We start from the raw sequence: 17,190 nt of genomic DNA, 5'->3' as shown, positions 1-17,190 counted from the left end.
TCTCCTTCCAGCACTCTTGATATGACCTGATCCTCTTTCATGGGAAGACCTTGAAACCACCTCTGCAAACCCCACCCATCTCTCCATACAAAAGTTCAACCTGCCTCGCCTTCTCTGTCTCGGTCGGGTTCTGGCCTTCCGCATATCCCCTTACACCAGAGTCATGGCTCAGGCTACTGCCTCGTCGCGCTTGGAAGACGTACCTCGCACAAGCCCTGGCCTTCCCAGTACCAACACCACAGCCGGCACCAAGAGGAAGAGGACTGCGGAACGCAAGTTCTATGCTGTCCAACAAGGCAAGAAAACAGGCATCTACGATTCTTGGGATGAATGCCTCGCTCAAGTGAGAGGGCACAAGGGTGCAATATGTATGGGTTACCGAGAATTCACCCTGGGAAGAATAATTACTGACCTTCGCGCAGTCAAGGCATTCCTGTCACGCCACGAGGCTCAGGCTTTTATGGAAGGCAAACTGCTAAAATCCTCCAACGCCGCCGCCGACCAGAAATTCTATGCTGTTCAGAACGGACGAGTTCCTGGTGTCTATACCGAGTGGACAGAGGCCCAGGCTCAAATTCGTGGCGTCAAAGTCCCCAAACACAAAAAGTTCAACACCAGAGCCGAGGCGGAAGAGTTTGTGGCTGCAGGAAAGAAACCGCCAGGATCTAGTCCCTCTCAACTCATCAGTCCCGAGGAGGAAATCCGTCGTTTGATTGTTCGCAATTCTGCTCCTGGTCTACAAATCAATGGTACATACACCCCCATAGACAAGGACGGCAATGCATACGAGGTTGGCCGTGGACCACTTCCACCAGGTGCGGAAGATGGCTTTGATCCCAACCTGCAGCTGAATACTGACGGAGTCATCGTCAATCGAACAGACGAAGAGAAAACCCGAACCAAGGTCATACCAACAGACAGAGAGCCACCGGGCATGCTTCGCATCTACACCGATGGTTCCAGTCTTCGAAATGGCCAGGCCGGAGCTCGAGCAGGAGTAGGAGTGTATTTCGGACCACAGGACCCAAAGTATGACTCTCCACATCCCACCTCACCCTCTTCTCCCAATTCCCATCGTGTATATTATATCGACTGGGCGGCGCGAGCAAGAGGCTTACAGGCCAACGGCACGACACCGTCATCACCTTCAGCCTCGGCTTCGCCAACTCACAAGAACAAAAAGAATAAAAGCCGAGAGAGCGAAATACAAGAGGAAGAAGATCATGAAAAGCTAACCAATTGGCGTTATAGAAATGTTTCCGAGGCTCTCAAGGGCAGCAAACAAACCAATCAGCGAGCTGAACTCACCGCCATCTCTAGAGCTCTAGATATTGCACCTCGACATAGGGATGTGACCATCTATACAGACAGCATGTATTCCATCAACTCGGTGACCGAGTGGTATCGAAATTGGGAGAGGAATGGATATGTCAACTCAAGTCGGAAACCGGTGGAGAACAAGGACCTGGTGATGGATATTCGGGAGAAGATTGAAGAGAGAGAATCACTGAACAAGAAAACCATCTTTGTGTGGGTCAAAGGACATTCCAACAATGCGGGAAACATCGAGGCAGATAAGTTGGCCGTCCAAGGTTCTCTTTCGGGGAGGGGTTTGTCGCACGATGTTGATGAAGCTGGTGGGGAAAAGATCAATCGGCGAAATGGAACCCATCCTGGTCAAGAAAGTGATGATGGTGGTGGTAATGGGATGGATATTGAGTCAAGACGTGCTTGGGAGGATATGGAGCAAGCAATTGCCAACGACAGTGAGGACGAGTTCAAATGATTCAGTATGCGATGAATCTGGGGGATGGCAGTGAGAGACAACAACAAATATTCTGTCCTTGTCCTTGTTGTTCAACGAACATGCGCAAGATCTTGTTCGCTGAATAGTATGGACTACAGAGAGCGAGTGGCAAGGCTCTGCCATGTTCCAAAACCAAAGATACCCAAGAACTACTCTTAGAGTGTTCCACCATAGAGATACCCCGAATGAACAACCTGTTAGAAATCCTCCGCAAATGGCTGACTCCATCCATTGTTGCTGCTCTCATCGAGTTGGCGGCAATGTGGTACACGCGGTGTGTATCTTGCTCGCTCCATTTCCTTGTTTCAGCCCAGAGTATTTACATCGAGTGTGAGAAGTGCACCTCAGAGTGATCTATACCATGGACTGACGATAGGACATATCATCCGGGACAATAGTGTAGCCGATATGGATGATAGTAACCGATATTGGTATGAATATGTTGTAGTTGGAGGCCTGGAAACATGGAGGATTCTCGAGGATCGTCCCACATCCGTGCCATCAGATTTCTGAGTACTGTAGCGGCCGAGTACCGGTACCGTATCGTAGAGGGCAGAGTGGTGGGCGCAAGTGCTGATCATGTCGTGTTGTCCGATCATGCTGGGTCCTTGCAGACCACTGCAGCTTGTCTGTCCCACCGCCATTGGAACATGAGCCATTTCCGATATCATGCGGGCATTCTCATCTCTTTTCATGATCCGCCGCATTCCCACAAAACTAGGGATCGTCCAAGAGATCAAGTCTCCAACTTCAGCGTCAAAACCAGCAAACTGATATAGGCCGCAATACTCAAAGCCGTGAGCACGACGACCACATTGCCACTGGTCCGAAACCGCTTCCTCCCCAAGCCATCATCGCCCAACTCATTGAAGAACTGTTTATTACCCTGCTGTCGGCGGTAGGCACTCACGAGCAGGACGCCGGCGCCGTAGACGGCGAACAGGGCGCCGATGGAGTAGAATTCCGAGGTGAAGATCTTGAGGACCACGAGGGCAAAGGAGAACTGTGAGAGGGAGGTGCGGATGTAGGCGCCTTCAAAGGTCCGTTGGGCGGCGCGCACTTCGACCAGTTCGTCGTTGGTCAGGTCAACGGACCGCGCGCGGTGCATGCGCAGCCGGTATTGGTCTTGTGCATGGCGTGGCTGTGGTGTGAGAGAGTGTGGACGTTAGGCTATAGCAATATGGTGGTCGAGGATATGTACGTGCTAATAGGGCAAGGGTTTGCGCCGGACTTACCGTGAACATTGTGTCGGCTTATCCCTCACAGTGTCGTGCCATTAGAAAGGTTGGTGAACTTGAAAATGGGAAGGCTGCGTAGTTGAGAGGGCCGAGGTGATTGACTCGGGAAGTTGAGCCATCGCCCATCGAATATATTTATTCAACTAAAATGCGGGGAAATTCGGAAGGTTCGTCATTATGTAGCAGAATCACGAACTTGGTAGATAGTTAGATATATAAATTCGCACTTAACAAGATGGCCCGGCCCGGCCTCTCAGATATGAATGTAATGCTTGATCCACCCTGTGCAAACATCTTGTATGCGCATGGCATTCCATCGACATATACAAGTGACGCTTGTTTGTCTGCTTCCGTTCTAGACACCTTTTTGAAATCATGATATAGCGATCGAATAGTTCAACCATAAAGCAGAGGATCAGCCTTTCGCGACCTGTCATGTCACAGAACTCGAACTTTTGTAGCGTGCCTGGGCTTTCATACGTACCTTGTCCGGTACAGGACTTGTCCCGTTTTGCCTCGCCATATCCATGCTCGGTGACTGTTCGTAATTGAAATGTCTCAGGCTCATCAGTCGAGCTTATCCGACCACCATCGGGAATCGTTTGACTCTTGCGGATGAGATAGGTCATGGATATTGCAATCGGGTGCAATGCATCTACGCAATGCGGTGAGGATGGAGAGAAGACTCCTCAACAACTGCATGAGTATTGTAAGACTCAAGCTCGGGACCGTGTTAAAGACTCAATACTGTTTGGATGTGCGGTCTGAAATAGCCATGACACACTGGGATTGGTGGAATTGCGAACCGGACTGCTGATATTCTGGATCTGAGCTTACCCAGCCTCTAGACCAGGCACTCGTCAAGTTGGACAGGAATGGGTAGACACAGATCCGCAGACATTTCGCATGAATTTCTTTAGAAGCCAGTCGATTATCAACATCTGCTGAACGAGCTTATGCATCAGATTGTCACGTTCGTGGGCTCTGAGAAAGCATGGCTAATCAAGCTGTAAGGCGAGGTTGAGCCCTCAAACTGTGATGATGGAGTGGAACATGCGTCTGCCCTTTGTTTTTCAGCACAGCGGTAGGGCGATACTGGCCACCTCAGCTGTCATAAGGTTCAGAAAGTGCAGATTTCAAATCACCATGTGCACAGGCTGTTGATGTGTGAGATAATGATCCTGTAGCTCCGAGACACACCAAAATGTATCCGACTGGATTCTTTCCAAAACATCGTCATTTGTACATCGCCTTTCTGTCCGGGGAGCCTGCAATCAGGCTCGGGGCATTGTGCAGCGAGCTCAAAGTTTGGCCACTGGTGTCAAGCTTGATACTCAACCTGACCATAGCCGAGATTGCCCTGACCACTGCCCGGGCTCACCCACACCGGCTGTCTCTGCGACAAGGCCGACCGTGGGGTGCTGCCCCCCTCAGTGGTATTCATTTACTTCCGCTGCGACATTTAATCTTCAGAGACTTGGGGTTGGGGAATCTGTGCAATTCTCATTTCGAACAACTATCCTTATCACTGCCTCGTGTTGTAGAGTACTTCGACCGGATTCTTGTACACGCTGACGGGAATCTCTGAGCTTGATACTAGTACTGCTGTTGTCACATTCTGGATCAGCGAATGTCAGTCATGTCTAAACTCATTGATTATGCTGAAGGTGATCTCCGTGTCCCATCCACACTCTGCGCTCCAACTCAACTGACAGTTCCATAGTATTGAAGCATAAGTCCAAGGACTCTTGCTGGGTAATTCTGTATGGCAATGTCTGGGACGTCACCGATTTTCTCCCCGAGCATCCTGGCGGTTCCTCCATCATCCTCAAACTCGCCGGTAAAGATGCCACCGAAGAGTACGATCCCATTCACCCCCCTGGTACTCTTGAAGAGAACCTCCCCGAATCCGCTCGAATTGGTCCTGTCGATCCAAAATCCCTTCCCGAACCGGTGAAAGCTGCCACCAACGTCGGACCTGCGCCGGATACGGAGAGAGAGCTGCCACTTGCAGCCCTACTGAACTTGGATGAGATTGAGGCAGCCGCCACAAAGAAACTGTCCAAGAAAGGCTGGGCGTATTATTATTCTGCTGGAGATGACCTCTTTAGTAAAGAGTTTAACAACACAGTCTACCGACAGATCCTGTTGCGCCCCCGTGTCTTTGTGGACTGTGAGAAGTGCGACCTCTCCACTACCTTTTTGGGGTACAAGCTCGATCTTCCTGTCTTCGTATCGCCCGCTGCTATGGCACGCTTGGCTCATCCCGATGGCGAGTGGGGTATTGCCCAGGCTTGCAACAGCTTTGGTACCATACAGATGATCTCCAACAATGCGAGTATGACTCCGGAACAGATTGTGAAAGACGCAGGTTCGAACCAGGTTTTCGGGTGGCAATTATATGTTCAGACCGATCGCAAAAAGTCGGAGGACATGTTGGCAAGGATCAACAAGTTGGACGCCATCAAATTCATCTGTTTGACGCTCGATGCTCCTGTACCAGGCAAACGAGAACACGACGAAAGAGGCAAATATGAAGTTGAGGACGCCAGTCAGGCTATCAAAGATGCGGGAGGTGCGGAGTTGAAAGGTGGTGGTGGCATCGGACAGTCATTGTTCTTCGGCACCGATCCAACCTTGACCTGGACCAAGACTCTGCCTTGGCTTAAGAAACACACCAATAAGTCAATCATTTTGAAAGGCTTACAGTGTCATGAGGATGCGTATCTCGCCTCTCAGTATGCGCCCCAAGTTCGTGGCATCATCCTATCGAACCATGGTGGGAGAGCACTGGATACTGCCCCACCGGCAATTCACACCCTTTTAGAGATCCGAAAATATTGTCCTGAGGTCCTGAAACGCCTTGATGTTGTTGTTGACGGCGGTGTTAAGAGAGGAACAGATGTGGTCAAGGCATTGGCTCTAGGAGCCAAGGCTGTCGGAATCGGTCGAGCAGCGCTTTTCGGACTAGGCGCTGGCGGTATTGCAGGCGTGGAAAGAGTTTTGGAGATTCTCAGAGATGAGACCGCAACTGCCACCAGACTGCTCGGCGCTGCTAGAGTCACAGATTTGGGACCAATCCATGTCAACACCAGAGCAGTGGAGAGAGACATTTATGATGGCCCAGGCGATTTGCCGGCAGCCTCGGGGGGCTTGTGGACCAAGTCCAAGTTATAAAGTCCAGTCTGTTGACCTTTGTTTTGCATAGCGAGGCGTTGGTGGCATAGAGTGGCATGTACTCTGGAGATCTAGTTGAGTGTGATGTGGCTTAAGATTGTAATGAGGTCAAGCAGCAGTTGCCCACCGTCATTGCTTCAAAATGCCTCCTGACCGATAGATGATCCGAACCAACTTCGTAATTCATCAGCTTCGGTCTTTGGCCCCGATGATCCATCACTGTTGAAATAATGCGACAACCGCATGTTCTCGTCATCGCCGTCCGCTGGCCATTCCGTCTTGGTGGTGGGCCCATGTTTCTGTTCAATCATGTCTTTGACAGTTCCCCAGCTGAATCTGCATTCACTTCCAAAACCCCAAACAGGGTCAATGGCTGTTTTGAGCCAGCTGACACACCTAGCATCAGAGGGATAGCCAGATCCCCAGTCCACCCTTTCGTCTTCCGGTGATAGCCCCTCCAGTTGGACGTAGGCCTCTAAGAGTTTCTCGCAGCTAACATCACGAGTTACCTTGGCCACCACACTTGCGGCACTGACACAGGGGTACAGACTGTCGGCCTTCTTCTCGACAGTGACTTTGACGGTTGGAAATATCAATTGCAATTTCCTCTGATAGACGATTGGACTTCCAATCGTATCGACATAGATTTCCGTTACGTTGACACCCCGCTCGAAAACCCCCCTGATGAGTTCAATCGTTGCATCCATTGCCTGAGCATTCAGGTTGTAAGAGCCACCGTTCTTCAGCATTCCAGCCCCGATATCTCGGGCACTGAGTGATTTGACTGCCCAGCCAGAACACTCGAAGAGATCGGAACCATCGGTGCACACAGCTTCCATCAAAGTGGCTCTCACTGTGGGAGTCAAGACCTTGGAGTCGTCGAAGTGATGAGTTGTTGCAAGTAACGGGTGCTCTTGCTCGACTGGCAGATAGTAGACTCCATAAATCATGGGACCTATCACGGGCCCACGTCCTGCTTCGTCCACGCCGAGAACGCACGGTGTACCTGGTTCTGACGACTGTGTTGATGATGTGTTGATGCTGATGCTGCTAGGAATGGCGCTGTAGTGTGCATAGGATTCTCCAGACAACAGGTGGCTGTAGTTGTCTCGCACGGATGGTGGAATGAATACTACGGAGGTGGTTATCTCTGCCATCTTGGCGGATTTAGTTGTTCTGTAGTTATTTTTTTGCAAATATTCTCTGTGCAGCGTTCAACGTTGAGGTGTGTATCCTTTGTCTTTGAATAGGCACATTCAAATTACTTGGACGCGTCTTGGTTCGCCAACGCGTAAAGCACATTTATCTCCATGCTGCTTTTGCTGCCGAGCGCTCTAGCCTACTTAGTCAGACCCTAGTGGTCCGCCGCGTTTCCTAATTCGGATTGCCTACAACAACACTCACCAGAGTGAACTCCAGATTGCGCCGGAATCACCCACCTTCAACTTCTCGTGATACATTTTTGTCAACTCTTGGAAAACAACAATCCTGTGCTTTTGTCGACAGCATATTTTCTACATCGCTCCCAACATACTGGTTCGCCCTTTACATCACCCGAATTTTTCCCATCATGGCGCCTCGGCTGGCGGTTCGGCCTGATCGCGACAATGTCGACTACTCAGCCATTGGAAAGCATGGAAGGTATGTAGATGTTGTTCTGTCGACGACCAGTAATACTCATCATCTCCAGGCGTACTGGTGTCACACTGGATCAACGCCCCTTGGATCTGAACGGAATGGAAGAAATCACCGGCATATTTTCTTCTCCGCGCAAACCGTCTCCACTAAAACATGTGATTTTGATGCAGAGCATTGAAGAAAGCGGTAGGTAGCTCAGGCAGGGTTGGAAGACGGCGGCTAATCACGATACAGATTCTGTTCACTCACCCATCAAGCAACCCTCCTCACGAAGATCAACCAGGCGCATCTCCATCCCCCCTCCTCGATCGTCTTCACCCAAGAAAAGTGGAATTTCGGGAACAGCGAGGAAGAGTAATGGGGTAGACATTTTTACGCGCAAAAGCCTACTACCCCCTTCGGAAGATATAGAGGATCGTGAAAACACGCCTATTATCACACCTACGCGCAGCCTTCAACCAACCAGGTTCAGTTCAAGTCCTGAGAAATCTCCTCTACGTGACATAACGCCTAATATTAATCACACCGACACAAAGAGGACGTTCAGTCCCCAAGATGTTGAACAGCTCTCCAGTGAGATCGCACCCTCGGTGGAAGATGACCAATATGTATATCCGGATCCGATAAAAGAGACACATGCAACGCCGCTTTCCGGCCATGATTTTGTTCCCCTTGCTGATGATGACAATGATAACGATCCTGTCCCTCCCAAATCAGTCGCGAGTGAAGAGGACTTGGAAGAAAGTGGAAGACGGCCATCCGAAGAACTTGGAACTCCACTTCGACAAAGTGAGCCTGAAATTGACCGCCCTATAATCGAGCCTGGCTCTAGAAATCCTTCACTACCACCTGCTCATGAGGCAAATTCGCGAAGGAAGAGAAAGTCCGATGTTCTCGATCGCGAATCGTCAGTCACAGGCTCCCCGGCAACAAGCAAGATTCGTAAAACGAATCCCAAGAGCAATCAGCAGTCCAAACCCGCCATGAAGTCCAGGCTTATTGAGAAAACAATCTCACCCAGAGCGAAAGGTAAACAACCACTGAAACACAAGGATACCAACACCAAGATGTCGGCTCGCCAGGAAGAAGAGCTGGACGACATCATTGAAAAGGTCAAAGCGAGGCCTGGTCCTGCGAGGTCACTCTACATATTGCGGCGTGAAACGCCTGCCGACGAAGGGGTAACCCACACGAGAAGCGGCCGGGTAAGTGTGAAGCCACTGGCATATTGGCGCAATGAGAGGTGTGTTTATGGGGGAAGTCCAGGAGGGGCGAGTGTCGAGAAAGGTGCTCGATTTCCACTGAACAGCATCAAAGAGATTGTACGCACCGAGGAGATCGACGTGCGACGAGCCAAGAAAGGCAAGAAAACTGGAAAGATAGCAACCAAATCGAAATCGAAGTCTCGTACATCTCCAGTCGACGTTTCGGAAAGCTCGGAATCTGAGAATGAGAATTCACCAGAGGAGGATCCAGATGCCGAACCATGGGAGACTGAAAAGGGAACACTTGTGGGCACGGTAGCGGTTTGGGATTCAGAAGAGCAAGCTGCTACGGAACAAGAGCAGCAGATTGAAATTGCACATGCCCCGGGGGCCATCATCACGCGCGAAATTAAGCGCTCGGCGCTACATGAAGGAACTACATTTCAGTATGCGAAATTGCTCAGTACCGACTTCTTTGGGACAGGGCTTGTCATTCTTCCGCCTGGTGGTAGCAAACGACCCAAGAACAGTCGAAAGATGCACATGGGCTTCTATGTGATCAAGGGACGGGTGACTGTCAATGTTGGGCCTGCCGGCAGTGAAGACACAGAAAGCTGGAATCGCTTCAGCATTGGCAAAGGAGGGTTCTGGCAGGTCCCGAGAGGTAAGATGTCTATCGAACGCCCGAGGGAAATCATATTGACCAAGTTTTGTGTAGGCAACCAATATTCGATTGAGAACGAACTTGACAAACCGGCACGGATATTCTTCAGTCAGGCTTGCGAACGTGAGCCGGTCCACTATGATTACGAAGATGCGGAATGAAAGCCTCTTCTGGGCAGCCATTAGTCCAATGTCCCGAGACGTAATTTGGGGGGTGCGTTTGACTTGGAAGAAGCTGTTGCTTCTTGATACAATCATCTGTGGTAGTCTGATATAGGAGACATATCGGATCCCCGGTTCTGACGATTTTACGAAGTATTGAGCCTGTATGAAACTACCAAGGTGATTGGGTTGGCTGCCATGATGTACATATTCGTAGTCGGCTACCCACCAATGTCTTGGCGGAATCAAGCCGCCTAATCTCTTCATAACTAATTCTTCAAGAGTCTTTCTTCCTGTCAAGAGACGGAGTGTCAATGTGATACGCGAGTATTCCTGATAGACAGTGACTGCCCAAACTCCTGCTTCTTAATAAGAAGGCTCTCAGCCGAGACCATAGCCGGGTCACACAGTATTTTGCTCAGCTGTTGGCCTCGCCCTGTCTCCCAGCGAATCGTATGGATCTGCTGCTTTTCAGTAGTGAGTGCTGGAGCGGGTAACTTGGAGTTTCCGTGTTGCACAGTTCCCGAGGTGGCGTCAGGCTTTGGTCGGCCGTCTTTGGTCGTGGTCTTTCGAGAAAGTAATCAATGGTCCATTGCATACATATCGTGTCGACTAGAAAGCGAAACGTCAAGGTCGACCTGGTGAGAATTTGGCCGGCTCAAATCTCCTCCATATCCTCGTCGAGCAGATCGTCTAAAGGCGGGAAATCGCCCACCTGGATTTTCTCTGGGCGCGCCAAAACACCATATTTGTCCCGACATTCAAAGACGCGCCTGGTCTGCTGGCCGCCATCTTCCGTTTCGACATTGACGGTACCGTCGTTCCTCCCGACCGGCTCGTCAAGTTCGACGCCAATCCAGACACAGCCCGCCTCTCGGGCGCCACCGAGGCCAGGAATCTCACCGGTGAATCTCACCGTGCCCCTTCTCGAATCGTCATTTCCAACCCGACACCTCTGCCCGGCCTCGATACCTCTACTCGTGACCATTTCCTGATCGTGCCGCAATCGCTCGACGGCCAGCTCCTGGGCCGACTTGGCGTTTGGATCGAAACGCCCCAATTTCTGCTTGCGCTTCCAGGCGAGGACGGAGTCGTCGAGCTGCGCATATTGCTCCTCTGGCATCTGGTACTTTTCGATGGCACTGAGATCCTGGAAGTTGAATGTCTGGCGCACGCCGGGCGGCCGTGTGTCGGTGATCTCAATTTCGGAGCCTTTGTGCAGTGCGTAGCGGGCGTCTCCGACCAGAGAGGACTCATCGGAAATGGCAATCCACGTGCCGGAGAGGCCACTGGTGCGTAGTGATTGGCTTGTGGATGGGATGCCTGTGACGGGCACGAGTTTGTCTTTGAGTTGCGAGATCGTCCATGAGGGTGTGATGCGTCGCTCAGCTGAGAGTAATGGGGCTGATCCGGGACTTATGTCGTTTGGAACAATGATTTGGACTGAAATGTCCGGTTGTGTTGTTAGCGACATGTTGATGATTTAGACATGCAATGATCCTGGAGTGGGTGTTCGTAGTTATATAGGAATACTGGAGGGAGAATTGATGGAGATAATCAACCTGATGGAATATTCTAGACGTCTTACAGACTGTCAGCGGAGAGTTATGAATTGATCTTGCAAGTAAGATTCAACTTCAAAAGTTCAATAGTGGAACCAGGTATCGAGTGAAGCAACCTCAACGCCTTTGGCGGGCATCAAGGGTTTCAGGTTGAACTCAACATGAAGCTGAAGTTGAAACTGTGGAATTGAAAAGACCTTGGCACGACTGTCATTCTTCAAGTCCGATAAAAATGGCCATTTAACTGTAATGTCATCAAAGGATGATTGATCTGCATCAAGTTTGTCCAGCATCAAGTGGGCATTGATATACTTGAGTTGAACATAACTAGATGCTTCATTACCATTCTGTGACTTTGTCGCGTGTCGAACCCGTCCCAGTCCTGTAGTTGGCATCGTCAACAACGAAGGGTCAAACAATTGCATTGTGTACAGCTACATCCATCAAAACCACAATCAATTTGTACCATGGGCAACCGGCATCGCAGAGCTTCAGGCTTCATGCATTTGGTGCGCCGATATATCTTGTGATTGCTATCACATTGCCAGGGTAACAGAGCCATCACACGTTTGTCCCCAACCCATCCATCATCCCGCCGGCAAAAGCAAACGCCTACGGTCGGTAGACCCCTCTCAGGACAACTTGCAACTTTTTGGGTTGCTCCGACCTTGACAAATTATCGCTGTCATCAATCTCTGCCTGTTCCAGGAGTCGCCGAAGGATCTTGCCCGTGTTAGATCGTGGAATGGCTTTGACAAACGCAACCCCACCTTTAAGCTGTTTGTACGAGATGACTTTGGAGGCGAGGAAGGTCTTGACCTCATCCTCGGACAATGGAGATGTGTCAGACGGCCGAAAAGGTCTTCGAACGACATAGGCACGAGGCAGGGTTTCTGGAATGCCCGAGGGGTTTAAGCTGCTACGGCCCACCACCCCAACATCCATGATTCGAGGATGCTGTAACAAGACACCCTCAAGCTCGGACGGTGATACCTGCCACCCATTGACTTTCATGATTTCCTTGATTCTGCCGTCGTGGAACACTTTGTTGTTGTGCACATACAGAAGGTCGCCGGTGCCATAGAAACCCTGGGGGTCGAGGGAAGCGGCAGTCTCTTGAGCATTACCGAGATAACCAGAAAAGAGGACTGGGGTACGGACAAAGCCTTCACCTGGGACGTCGTCCTTGGAGATGACGTTGCCGTTCTCATCCACCAGTTTCAGCTCGACATTTGGCATCAATCGACCAACGCTTCCGGAAGTGTCCTTTTCGCCTGGGTCGAAAAGAGTCAGCCATCCAGTTTCTGTCGTACCCAGACACTGCGCAATGACGGCGTCGGGACTGAGGAGACTGTACAATTGAGTTTGAACACTAGCGGTCATGGGTGCGCCGGCACAAACGACATATCGCAGGGATTTGACAAGATATTGGTCTTCAGTTGACAGACGGTTCATGGCGGCGATGATGGGTGGGACGACAGGGCAGTCGGTGATGGAGAATCTGTGAATGGCGGCTGTGAAATCAGCCAGGTTGAACCTAGGGAGAAAATAGGTGGGTATGCCTAAGCGCAGGGGAATGACAAGAGCCAAAGGTGACGCAAATGCATGAAAGACAGGTAGGCATATGAGTTGTGAGGGCTATAGCAGGTCAGCAGGTCAGCACAGCCGGTCGACATTGGAATGGACATTTGGAGAAGGAAGGGTACCTGGTAAGCAGATCGACCCACTCGAGCCTCGAGCATTGCCGTCTGTGCGACAAGATACCGATGGGGGATCAGAGCAGCTTTTGGAAGACCAGTGGTGCCACTGGTCATGGCATACACCGCAATTCGACTTTGGGTGGGTCTATCACCGGGTTGATCCTGTTGCCAGTCATACTCGCCAAAGTTCAAGAGGGAGATCCAGCTTTTGCAATCATTGTCGGGTGAAAGTTGATCATCTCGGGAGCCGAGGCAGAAGACGTTGGATGAAGGGATTCCCGAAGCTGCGGTGGCCTGGAGAATTGGTGGTAAGGCGTCGGATTGGGTGATGATGAATTTTGGCCGGGTCAAGTGAAAATGGCGGGTCAGCTCTGAAGCCGTGTAGGCAGGATTTGAGCCCGAAACAATACCGCCGGCGGCGATGATTCCCAACCAGAGGACGGGATAATGGATCTGTCTCGACGGTCAGCGACAGGAAGAATGTTTGAGATTGAGATGGAAGGCTTGGATCAGGTTACATGTGGAGAGACTTACATTGTTGTAGGAATGCAGGCAGACGCAATCGCCGGGGTTCAGGCCATGATGTCTGAGACCTTTGGCCAGCTGACGGACGCGTTGACGAACTTGAAGAGCGGAATAGGAAAGATGTGGATCTTTTGCCTCCAAGAAGATCTGGGGAGCAAGAGGTGAGTGGTGAAGGCTGTGTCAAGTGGAGTGGGCAAGTTACCGGACGGTGGGGATCCAGGTGATTGATCTGATAGAAGGTGAAGGACAGGATGTCGGAGTCTGGAATGTGGAGCAGGTCGGCGGCGGCCCAGACGTGTTCTGGATGAGAGGAGGTCATTGTGTAACGATGGCTTGCAGGTCGAAGAGGTGTGACAAGATGTGGCGGGACCAGGAGCGATTATGGCAGTGGGATGTTACACGAAGGATTGATCTAGCACACGCTTCTCTGGAGCAGGAGATGCAGTCGGAGGTGGGATGCGAGACGGGTAAAAGCAGAGAGGGAGTGGCTAGGTAAGAATGAGGGTAAGGAACGAGGTTGTGAGAGATAAGAGACGAGGATGAGAGATGACTCGGAGTTGCAGTCATGGAACGAGGAATGGGAGGAAGTCAGTGTGAATGAAGCATGGCCACGACACCCTGAAAGTGAAGACCTCCAGGGCTATTGAGTGCTGATGGCTTGAGAGTCGGTACGGCAGGTCCAACTTGAATTCAACTGAACTGCCTACGAGGTCGATACCCAAGGACCCAAGGTAGGTCAGATCAAGGTCACTGGAAAGGTATCAACTCAACTGCCAGTGAGCTGAGGCATTGTTTTCAATACTACTGACTCGAGCCTGAGGTTGGCGTTATTCTTGGATCCGAGTTCTGCACTCGGTGGGTTGTCGAGTTCCATTGATCCGTTGGAATCAAGATCCAACAAAAGATCCATCTGACCCAATACCATGGAACGCCGCCCGAAGAATTGAAAACCACTTGAACACCGTGGCTGTCACGAAAGCCGACGTGGAAGCGGAAGCGGAAAGCGTGAAGCGTGAAGCGTGAATCAACAACGCCTGAGGACAAAGCATTCTCTCCAGTGACTCAGGTCGTTGAGAACAGGTAGTTACCTAGGTACCTTACCTAGGTATCTTCACCAACTGCCTCGACAGTCAGAGCCTCATCTGGTATCTTGTTTTCCCTCTCCCTCTGTACATCCCTCCGGCTCCATGATTTTCAATTTCCACGTTTTCGAGTCACCCGCACCGTCAGCTTCTCGTTCCAAACCACTCCAAACCACCTCAACTTGCACGCTCCTCCCTCCCAATCCCTGGTTCCCCTTCTGGCCCAGGGACTCGTCAACTCGACTTGGTCGCTTTCAATCTCGGTCCATCCTTCTGGAATATGATATGCACTCCCTCTGGCTTGCCACTCCCTCTTTAAAAGGACATCGTCCCCTCTACTGGCTTTCTTGTTCCGGCGCTCACCCAGTTCATCACCGCCCCTGCTCACCACCATGCATCCTACTACAAGGGACATGTAAGTCACCTCCCAGTCTCGGTTTCCTTCTATCCCCGTGACATCATAGTCTGCTGATATCAACTTCAACTCCGTCACGTGCTGTGCTTCTGACTCCGTCTTCAACTTCATCTGCACATACACCTAGATCTTGTTCTCACCATCCATACCCTCTCCTCTCGTCCATCTTGGGTAGTAGATGTTGGCTGATAATGTTCCTTAGCTGTCTCGAGGCCCACCCCTCCATATCAGCATCATACCGCTCCCCTCAACCGGAACATGTTCGCTTTAGTCTCGAGTCAACCTCACCTATCATCATCAAACATCCAGCAGGCAATTTCCACTCCAAATCAGAAGAACCCAAGACCTCGGCCACCACCAACTACTCCTTGGACGGCCACAACTCTCCTTTGACCCAAGAGAACCCCCCGCATGAAGCAGCCTCTGCAAAGTCCTTTTCAACCCTTGCAGACGACAAACGAATCAGCCCTCCCCCAGAGCTCACAATCACCCTTCCTGAAAAGAGGTACAATCGCATTATGCGCAACATTCGCTGGACCGTCTTGTCCGTATATCGTCGACTCAACATCTTGGTCGTCACCGCCAATGTCATCACAATCATCGTCCTGGCCACTCAAGGCAAACTGTCCTCCATGACCCCTGATTCGACCGCCACGGCCGTCTCGGTCAATCTGAGCGTCGCCGTTCTCATCCGTCAGGAGCTTGTCGTCAATACTCTGTTCTGGATCTTTGGCAAATGTCCCCAGTCCTTTCCTCTCCGCCTCCGCAGACTCGCCGCAAAGATTTACCATCTTGGTGGCATGCACAGTGGGGCTGCAATGAGTGCCACAATCTGGTTCGCAATCTTCAATCTCTCCATTGTCAACGCCTATCGATCCAATCTCCTGACCAAGAATCGAGAGGCAATCCCGTCCGTCACCGCCATCCTCGACGTCTTGCTCATCTCAATCGTCGTCGTGGCTCATCCAGCTATACGTGCACGCATCCACAACACCTTCGAGCTGGTCCACCGCTTCGCTGGCTGGACCGCACTCGGTCTCTTCTGGGCTCTTTTCGCCCTCCTGGTCGATGCAAAAATGCGGGACCATGGAAACACCCTGACGGTTCAATCCGCCGTTGGTGCCAACCCCATTTTCTGGACCCTACTCGTTTCCACCATCTCCGTTGCCTCACCTTGGTTCTGGCTGAGAAAGGTTCCAGTCCATGCCGAACATCTTTCGGACCACGCCGTCCGTCTCCATTTCACTTACACAAATCTGCCCCTGTGTGCAGCTCCTCGAGTCTCGGACAGCCCGCTCCTTGAATGGCACGCCTTTGCAGGCATTCCAGAAGAAGATGGCCAAGGTTTCTCCATTCTGGTCTCCAAGGCTGGTGACTGGACCACCAAGCTGATCAGATCTCCACCAACCAAGCTTTGGGTCCGTGGTATCCCGACCATGGGTGTCCTGCACATTGCTCCGATTTTTAAGAAGGTGGTCCTCGTCGCCACTGGGTCTGGCATTGGCCCTGTCCTCTCCTTGCTCACCAAGGTCAAGATTAACTGTCGAATCCTCTGGTCGACCCCTAATCCCGAGGCCACATACTCTGCAAACGTCATAGATAATGTCTGTCTTGCTGATCCAGCTGCCATCATCATCAATACCTCAGTATCTGGACGGCCTGACCTCGTGAATCAGGCATATGAGCTGTATGTCAATTCAGGGGCCGAAGCCATTTTTGTCATTTCCAATCCGAGGGTGACCCGAACCGTGGTGTACGGCCTAGAGTCTCGAGGTGTCCCAATCTTTGCCCCCATTTTCGATTCCTAAAGGGTGTCAAGACGGGTGGAATTCACTACAGAAAGAGCGGGAGCTGGCATGCTTGATGGTTTGAATCATCCCCTGAGCTCCTATAAATTCGGGTCCATTCCGGAATTGTTTCATCTCTTACGTTGATTCCGGTAGTTAAAATAAGCTCCGTCAATCCTTGTATGGGTGGGGTGTGGATGATGGGCATTCTTCAACCAACAAGGTTTCG

At 51.1% G+C, this 17,190-nt stretch overlaps 8 protein-coding genes across 8 annotated transcripts; 4 read left to right on the top strand and 4 right to left on the bottom strand.

Annotated features, from left to right (window-relative positions):
- Positions 1-163: 163 nt before the first annotated feature.
- LTR84_010165 (uncharacterized protein) lies at positions 164-1,786 on the top strand (the record flags this gene model as incomplete). The annotated part of the gene is made up of 1 exon (XM_064853702.1): positions 164-1,786. One exon carries the CDS (start codon positions 164-166, stop codon positions 1,784-1,786), a length of 1,623 nt encoding a protein of 540 aa, XP_064700656.1.
- A 757-nt stretch (positions 1,787-2,543) lies between these two features.
- On the bottom strand, positions 2,544-3,051 carry LTR84_010164 (uncharacterized protein; the record flags this gene model as incomplete). The annotated part of the gene is made up of 2 exons (XM_064853701.1): positions 2,544-2,948; positions 3,043-3,051. 2 exons carry the CDS (start codon positions 3,049-3,051, stop codon positions 2,544-2,546), a joined length of 414 nt encoding a protein of 137 aa, XP_064700655.1.
- Positions 3,052-4,684: 1,633 nt separating this feature from the next.
- On the top strand, positions 4,685-6,222 carry LTR84_010163 (uncharacterized protein; the record flags this gene model as incomplete). Its single annotated transcript, XM_064853700.1, has 2 exons — positions 4,685-4,712; positions 4,769-6,222. The coding sequence occupies 2 exons, from the start codon at positions 4,685-4,687 to the stop codon at positions 6,220-6,222; spliced, it is 1,482 nt and encodes a 493-aa protein (XP_064700654.1).
- A 137-nt stretch (positions 6,223-6,359) lies between these two features.
- On the bottom strand, positions 6,360-7,379 carry LTR84_010162 (uncharacterized protein; the record flags this gene model as incomplete). The annotated part of the gene is made up of 1 exon (XM_064853699.1): positions 6,360-7,379. The coding sequence occupies one exon, from the start codon at positions 7,377-7,379 to the stop codon at positions 6,360-6,362; it is 1,020 nt and encodes a 339-aa protein (XP_064700653.1).
- A 413-nt stretch (positions 7,380-7,792) lies between these two features.
- On the top strand, positions 7,793-9,890 carry LTR84_010161 (uncharacterized protein; the record flags this gene model as incomplete). The annotated part of the gene is made up of 4 exons (XM_064853698.1): positions 7,793-7,863; positions 7,913-8,046; positions 8,095-9,729; positions 9,784-9,890. The coding sequence occupies 4 exons, from the start codon at positions 7,793-7,795 to the stop codon at positions 9,888-9,890; spliced, it is 1,947 nt and encodes a 648-aa protein (XP_064700652.1).
- A 658-nt stretch (positions 9,891-10,548) lies between these two features.
- On the bottom strand, positions 10,549-11,364 carry LTR84_010160 (uncharacterized protein; the record flags this gene model as incomplete). The annotated part of the gene is made up of 1 exon (XM_064853697.1): positions 10,549-11,364. One exon carries the CDS (start codon positions 11,362-11,364, stop codon positions 10,549-10,551), a length of 816 nt encoding a protein of 271 aa, XP_064700651.1.
- Positions 11,365-12,064: 700 nt separating this feature from the next.
- LTR84_010159 (uncharacterized protein) lies at positions 12,065-13,996 on the bottom strand (the record flags this gene model as incomplete). Its single annotated transcript, XM_064853696.1, has 4 exons — positions 12,065-13,090; positions 13,159-13,605; positions 13,687-13,824; positions 13,880-13,996. 4 exons carry the CDS (start codon positions 13,994-13,996, stop codon positions 12,065-12,067), a joined length of 1,728 nt encoding a protein of 575 aa, XP_064700650.1.
- A 1,155-nt stretch (positions 13,997-15,151) lies between these two features.
- On the top strand, positions 15,152-16,982 carry LTR84_010158 (uncharacterized protein; the record flags this gene model as incomplete). The annotated part of the gene is made up of 2 exons (XM_064853695.1): positions 15,152-15,174; positions 15,377-16,982. The coding sequence occupies 2 exons, from the start codon at positions 15,152-15,154 to the stop codon at positions 16,980-16,982; spliced, it is 1,629 nt and encodes a 542-aa protein (XP_064700649.1).
- Positions 16,983-17,190: the final 208 nt, after the last annotated feature.

Source organism: Exophiala bonariae, assembly GCF_035927105.1.
Source record: "Exophiala bonariae strain CCFEE 5792 chromosome Unknown scaffold_40, whole genome shotgun sequence".
Classification (NCBI taxonomy): domain Eukaryota; kingdom Fungi; phylum Ascomycota; class Eurotiomycetes; order Chaetothyriales; family Herpotrichiellaceae; genus Exophiala; species Exophiala bonariae.
Note: the sequence above shows the minus strand (reverse complement) of the source record. Positions and strands in the feature narration are given on the sequence as shown.